Raw genomic sequence first — 8,114 nt, 5'->3', positions numbered from 1 at the left:
GTAGTAGTAGTAGTAGTAGTAGTAGTAGAGAGAGTAGAAGTAAGAAGTAAGTAGTAGTAGTAGAGTAGAGAGAGAGAGAGAGAGAGAGAGAGNGANNAGAGAGAGAGAGAGAGAAAGGCCGTCTCCTAGATATTTTCTTCGAATACTTCGCATATTGCTGCGACAGCACAGAATAATCAAAGTTGAAATCTCGACTGGAAGATCAACGACTTCTAATTCAACACGGAAAAAAAATGTTTCTGGGTACAGCTAATTTTGATTAACTGAAATTGCATTAGCTACTATAGCTATGAAATTTGTTAATACATACAGATAATTTGCTGTTGTAGCTATAAGAACGTGATAGCAAAGTAGGCATGTCTATTACAGATCAATTTATTTAGCAACATGAAATTAGTTGTCATAGTTATCAGATATGTATCCGTGTAAAAGAAAATTGTTTCTATTACAGCTAAATATGATTTGCTGAAACTGTACTTGCTACCAAATTGTCTACTACACAGAAAACGTTTACTGCAAGGATCAATACATCGACATAATAGCAAAATGCTTGTCTGTTACAACGATAATATTTAGGCCTCACATTTAATGGAAATTAGACTTCGCAGACACGACGTTAGATGTCCATATAATGTTACTGAATTAGCTGCCAAACCTAATTTTTAGCTGTGGCAGCTGATCGTTTTTTTTTCCGTAAATTTTCATTCGCGATATGGATATTTGCGGACACCCGGTGGATCTGTCTACGACCAACCTACTGCGTGCCGGCCTACGTATATGCGGGTATCTGCCTGCCTGCCTACCTACTTGGTTCACCGATTCTCGCCGGTATTCACGACGAAAATGCGTACCCACGTCTCGGACTCGGTTGCGAGGCAGGCTCAGCTCTCTCGACACGGCACGGCACGGCACGGAACAGCTCGGCTCAGGTATATACTCGGCTGTCTCGACTTCCGGTCGCGGTAAAGGTGTGCCTAGGCGGAGTTATACCCACGCGACCAGACGCCGACGATCGATGGCAGAAAAAGAAAGAAGACCTACAGAAAGTCGCGCTACTATACCGAAGCTTCGCTCATGGGATAGACCTGTCTCGCTGTTAAATCCCATTTGGGCATCCTCCACGATGCTAAATCAAGCGAACGTACACGCGAACGAATATGGTATCGCGTTACTATGGGCTTGGAAAAAACTACGATAGACAAATCCCTGATCTTTTTGACTTTTGATCGCGTTTCGTTCCGTTCATAAACCTGAAAATAAAATAATGAATATATATATAGACTCAAATAAAAATTATGTTTTAAACTTGCGATTTGATCATCGATATAGATATAACAGTTCTATAACATATTCCTATTCGAAATTTTTGCAATGTTAAGGCTATTTTACTATTCCTCCTTAAATATTTCATATCTCTGATGTTATTCTTTCTTCTGTATACTTCGATTGTTGCAGACAATAATGCAATTTAAATTCACCCATTGCAATTTTATATTAAATATTCTCACTATCTTTAATTGATCAGTATTTCCAAATTGCAATAAGTTTACAATCCACTGAGATATTAATACAGAATTTGAAAATAAACATTTCTGAATCAGCGAAATCTTTGTATTAGTGAAATCATTCTTTAAAATCTGAAATTTTTCAGAGTTTGTTCTCTAGGCGTATAATATATTCTTATGAATTAATTAAATACTTATTACGTGGGACAAATCGTATCCTATATATATATGTAACACGTAGACGATTATCATTCACTCATGGCGAACGTTACATTCCTTTTCATTGCAAAATGTATTATGTGCTATTTCTCTAATTGATTAATATGTTAATCTATCGTTTCAGTTTGTCGACTTGGGCATGGTAACTAGTATAGAATACAATCATAAGTCCGTGGAATCGGCTAGGAAAGGTCAAGAAGTCTGCATCAAAATCGAGCCTGTACCAGGAGAAGCACCCAAGATGTTCGGTCGTCATTTTGAGGCGAAAGACTTTCTTGTCAGCAAGGTAAGTACACTAATTTATCATCTTAGCTCTGTTTGAAAGCAGAAATAAATTACGCAGAGATAAATTAAATCAAGAGGAAAAAAAATTTTAATTTTCAAAATTAAACAGCAAATAGAATGAATATCAACAGATTTTTGTTTAACTATAACTGATTATAGTTTTGCAATTGTATCTATATTGATCAATTTCAGGTTCTATTATTTCAAAATCAAAATACATTTATAATTTTACGCTAAATTTATTATAATTGAATATTGAATATATAAGTATATATAATCCAATCGATTAGTTTTGAGCTCGGCGATTTCATAATTAGCCTGTTAAATTATATACTATTTTACTCGCGCTAGACTGCGCGAAACTGAGAAGCGCATTTTCGCCTTGACGCAAATTCGACTTAGTATGCGAGACCTAGATCGAAAAAGGAAGATGAACATCCGGCGGCGATCGCTCGTCCGCCGTCGGCTTCCGGCCTTCGTAGAAGCTCGCTACCTTTTCCCCTCCGCGTTTCCCTTTCCCTTCTCCCTCCATTTTTCATTCTTCCTTTTTCGTCTTCCTCCAGGCGAGGATATCGACTATAGGACGAGTTCGGTCCCGCGTTGCTCAGATATTTCATTCCAAAGCATACTTTGCTCACACGTGCAAATAATTCTTTACTTGGGTGATTACTATATTAATTACAATCGTATTCTCATGTCGTGGACTTTAAAAGAGCTGACGGGAGAATTAATGCGAGTACAAGACGTGTCTCTTAAACAAAGCAAATGCAGATATTTAAGTGTATTGTATAAATAATAATAATAATAATAAACAACATTGGAAAAATAGAAGCAAAAATAAAAATTTGTTTTTCTTTCTGTAAATATATAGTTACGAGAATCCAGATTAGATATAGAAGAATGAATTATAAATAAAAACTCTAATATGCACGTGTCGAGTAAGCGGAAAGGGTTAATGAAGGACTAAAATGGGACTAAATAGATTAAGTTTCAATTACTCCGTCGTTACATTATTCTCGTGGAAATGTATGTAAAGATCGTTAATTAAGACGGATGTTTCGTATGCTTCTTCTTCTTCTCACCCTGTGAGAAACGGTACCTGATGCCTTTTCTTCATACAAACCGACGTTCATCTTCATTCTTTCCTCCTTTTTCTCCCTCTGTACCCTCTTCTTTACACGCTTCTCCTTCTCTCTTCCACAAACCTCTTCTATATCGTCGTGCTTCAAGCATTTTTCTGTGCTTTGGTAGACAAGCGGAAGTCGTCGTTACCGTTTGGTTCGTGGAATCAGTTCCGGAAGTATCTTGTTCCCACGACGATTCTCCCGAAGCCGCTGATCCGTCGACACGTCGGCTCATACGGGCGAAATAGAGCGAACGCTTTTGCTTTTCAACGCCTTTCTAACGCCAAGAAAATACCTACCTCCGAAAGATACGAAGGGAGACACGAATAAAATGAACCGAGAGCAAACATTTAGTTTTTATTACAAACGTACATGTTTTTTTATCGGAGTATTTTTTCCGTTTTAAAGATCAGTTTTGCTCCTATGTAAGCAAGAAGCTGTATAAAATCTGTGAAAAAATATAAACAGCATAAAGTACAAGTTTTATATCATTGTGTTAGCTCAGTTATTTATTTTGGTATGATAAATATTTCGAAGTGTAAGAAAAAATACTTTTAAATACAAATAAATAATTCTATTCAACACACTTACAAATAAATACTTTTGAAAATTATAATAAGTAAAATATTTAATTTCAAACAAATATTTTCGCTTCTACTTTCGGCCAAGGGATTCGCTTCACTTATATTGTAAGCATACGAAACAATATTTCTCGCCGCCACTTTTCAGAGATGCGTTTATTTATCCGATCACGGAAATAGTCTGTTTCTTGGAGTAGTGGAAAGAGAAAAGTGGATCACGTATAAATTGCGATTGAATATACTATTCTCGCGAATGTAAAGAAATCGGTAAAAATTCTACGAAGAAGACGATATCTCGGATCGATCGATATGGCACGTCCGCGCGATTTTATCGCACGTTCGTCACGCAGACCGAAATTGCATAATAACATCCGAGACGCGTAATCGTGATCGCGAGCTTCGCGCGAAAAACTTAAACTTTCAAATTAGTTCTGCGCTTTGCACCGTCGGTGAAATTTTTTATGATTACCACGAACTGTTGTATATTCAACGTTCCGCGTACTTTACGAGCGGTAATACGGACGTAGGAGGAAGGGAGGGAAACACGTGGGGGGCAGAATGAAACAGAGAGAGAGAGAGAGAGAGAGAGAATGAGAGAGAGAATGAGAGGACGAGAAGCGGCGAGGAGCAAGGGAAGCTAGGAAGGGGCGTGGCGGGAGGCAGGCGTCCTCAATAGCCGCGTAAAACCACCATTGTGACCGATCCATGAATGAAACGGGACTTCCGGCCGAGAGTGGGGGCGGAAACAGTTGTGAAGCGTTACGTTTCCGAATGGTCCGTCGTGCGCGCGCGCGAGCGCACATTCACGCACACAACACGGGTTCCTCTATTTGCGAAAAGCATCACGTGAAAATTGGCCACGACACTACGCGTTTCGAGAAACGTACGCGGTTTGCAAAACGACCGGTGAGGTTGCCGCATTATCCGTTATTGAGATTTCGCTTTTAACAGATCGTTCTAGCATGCTACGTCACACGAATGACGCCTGTGTTTCCGTTACAAGTTGCGTCATTCGAACGTGTAACATGTGACGCTAGATTTTTTTCCCCCCTCGAGCCTCGACATCGTAGATGAATGATGTCAGTCTACTCTCGAGTCCTCACGCTCGGATTATCCGATCTGATCGTCTGATTATATTATTCGTATCCTTGATCGATCCTTGGACTTGATTTAACTTTAAGATATTAAGAGAAAATCTTAGAGATCAATCTTCTCTTGTCTTCCTCTTATATCATACCATTTATATCTCTTTCATTTTATTATTTACTATTATAGATAAGATAAAGTCCCAGTGAGCTATAACAGGATATTAATACAAACCTTTATTTGTTTATATCATTATTAATCGCAAATGTTTTTTTAAATATAAAATATTATAATTTTAATTTTAATCTTTAAATACAATTAAATTGTAATATTGTAATAAAAAAAGATTAATAATAATTTGAAATTAATAACAATAAACTTGGAATAAATGTCTAAATAGATAGAACATAGATACATATCCAGTCATTGGAACATTTACCGTAATTGTTGTTTAAAAATTTACTTGTTGAAATTTATAGACTTGTGAAAAGAAATTATAATGTAAAATTAGAGTAGGTATTTTTTTGAGTTGAAGATAAATATACGAGATAAAACATACAGATTCTCGTTTTATCTTTACGTTTTATCTTACAATTAGAGCGGAAGATTTTTTTATTGTTTTGTTTACGGACGATTGTTTACGAGCAATCTTTATAGTTGTCACACATTTTATTACCTGATAATGGAAGCGCCATTTCTCAAATTGTTACAGATAAGCAGACAGAGTATAGACGCCTGCAAGGATTACTTCAGGGATGACCTACTGAAGACCGATTGGCAACTCATGGTAGAACTGAAGAAGCTCTTCCAGATACTCTAGGATATGATGAGGATTGCGACGGCGACATTGTCCAAGGGCCTTTTACTTTTCCGGCGGCTGCTCGCTCGGCGAGAAGATCGGGCTCGAACCCGAACGAATGTCTCCTCGATCGTCCTCGAGTCTTCCCGAACAGTATCGCCGCAAGATACGCGTCGATAATGTGGCATGCTCAAATCCCTATCTCGATCGTTGATCAATGCTTCTCAGGCTCCTCTTCATACTCCGGCATCCTCTTCATACTTCAGAAAGATCGCCGGAAGTTCCATGACGTTATTGATGAGCATGCTGCGAGAAGAGATGCGAAGACGATCTCAGACTCGCTGAGAAATGTCCTTGGAAACATACGCGTGGCTTTCGAGGACGATCGTCGGGAAGGAGACGCGTATTCCGCGATTGCGTTCGGAGTATGTCTGGAGTCCCACGAAAGCGGCTATACCCGTATCTTATTAATGAACAGGAAGAGAACGTAGCTGGTCGGAGAGGAAGCTTCTTGGAAGTGCGCGATCGCGAGAAGGAGAGGATCACTCCGGATGGAACATCGTAAACGACGACGTTGTAGATATGCGGAAGGGAGAAAACAGAATCAAGAGAGAAGAAGAGAAAGGGGAAGGGGCGAATAAATGTGGCGCTGATGTACGAAATAATCGTGCAAGAACCTCGTGTGTTTTGTAATGTAATCTCTTTATAAGACAAACGCAAGTATTGCGGACGGAAAATAAAAACTACGCGTTTTCGCAAAAAAAAAGGAAATAAAAGAGAAGGAAAAAAAGAATATCTCTTTTACGTGCTCTTGAACGTACGTCGGTGGCTTATTCCTGAGAACATTCGCTCTGTCACCTTTTCCTAGTACCCGTCCATCTCAGATGCATGTCATTTTATGTATCCGATTTACTCACAGCAGTAAGTATTCCTCTTTTAACAATAAACTTTCTGCATTTTCGTGAGGAAATCTTTTATAATGACACACCTCCCCCCACCCCACCCCCCTCCCATTGGTGTCGCGATAATTTATCAGTGTTAAGCTTGTCATATAGATTTAAGTATTGTTCACGCGAGTAAAAGTTTCCAATGTTTGATCTTTTTCTTTTATATCAATGCCTCCTCTATTAAATTTTTAACAAGAAGAATGCGAAAAAGGCTACTTTTGTATCTGTCATGATGTCAACATAAATCATATTTATTTAAGTGACTATCTCCTGCTATCCATTGAAAAACGTCGAAACCTAGCCGCTAGGCGTAAATACATTGAAAAATTGAACAAAACGTCCTCCTGGAAAAGAGCCCTCAGTCCTATTTGGACCCTTCTTCCGACTATCACCTCCATTACACGTCCCTTTATTAAGACTTTCGACGATATGTACACCCCGACCGTGGGAACGCGCGTTTTTAATTGGCCGAGAGTGGTAATAACGCCGGAAAGAAACTCGAGAAATAAATCGACGACGACGAGGAGGAGGAAGACGACAATAACGACGACGACGACAACGACGATGACGTGTAACGTTACGCAGTAGATCACATATCGTTCTCAAATTCTCTCGAGAACTACCCTCCCCCTTTTTAGCGCTACCGGAAGCGACAATAATAGGTCGCGGGCGTATAGAATCGAATGTGTCCCGCGCGATCGAAAAGAAATCGACGTCGTAGAAAATCATTCTACGAAGTCTGTATATCCGCGCGAAACGGAGACTCACTTACGTAAGCCGTGTAAAAGTTTTAATCGGTTTATCCGAATCCCTGTCCCCTCCCTCATCCCCGATGCCATTCCGTCTTGTGTGCGCGCTACTCTTACGCATGTTATCTTATACACATCGATATATACCGATACGTTCGTGCGCGTACGCACGCACGCACACACTCTCACGCGTTTCCTCTGTTTCTCTCCTCTTTCCTCCCTGCGAACAGCGTCCTAAGTCGGTGCCGCCTGTGTAAGATACGAACCACTGATCAACGCGAACAAACGGTAACTTGAGCGAATATTAATGTGAGGAAATAAATTTTAATCGTATTTGCCTAATTAGATTTTTATAGAAATATTATCTGCTTCTATTTCTAAAGAGAGAGCGAGAAAGAAAGAACTTGAATGTTTTCAATATAAAATATTTTTAATATTGAGAGAGAATTTGTTCTCGTAGAAATTTCCTATCGAATTGTTTGATAACAAGCACAAATTTAAAGAGCTATCAATGAAATACCTTTGGCTTTATATCTTTTTTATATTTATTAATTATATTCTGTGCTCATAAAATTCTATTATAAAATTGTATAAATATTATTAGATACATTATATTAATATCGTTTGTATCGTACGAAATTGTTAAAAAATATATTATATTTGTCAATAAAAATTCCGATTGCTTGTCACTAATTTTCATATTTTTTTCAATCGTCAATTATTTATCGAAGAATCGGCTCTTTTCCAAACTGTTCGAGTCCATCACTGGTTGGAGTCAGAAAATATGTCGTGTCCTTGCTGGGAGCAATCGAGAACGCG

General features: G+C 38.6%; 1 protein-coding gene across 1 annotated transcript in view; it reads left to right on the top strand.

The window, feature by feature from the left end:
* LOC105622511 (eukaryotic translation initiation factor 5B) overlaps positions 1–5,620 on the top strand; it is a 46,213-nt gene extending 40,593 nt beyond the window's left edge. The window contains 2 exon segments of the mRNA XM_012203926.1: positions 1,849–2,010; positions 5,513–5,620. Coding sequence (XP_012059316.1) covers positions 1,849–2,010; positions 5,513–5,620 — 270 coding nt within the window.
* Positions 5,621–8,114: the final 2,494 nt, after the last annotated feature.

The sequence above is a fragment of the Atta cephalotes genome, assembly GCF_000143395.1.
Source record: "Atta cephalotes unplaced genomic scaffold scaffold00046, whole genome shotgun sequence".
NCBI classification, from domain to species: domain Eukaryota; kingdom Metazoa; phylum Arthropoda; class Insecta; order Hymenoptera; family Formicidae; genus Atta; species Atta cephalotes.
The sequence above is the reverse complement of the archived record's forward strand: the minus strand, read 5'-3'. Positions and strand labels throughout refer to the sequence as shown.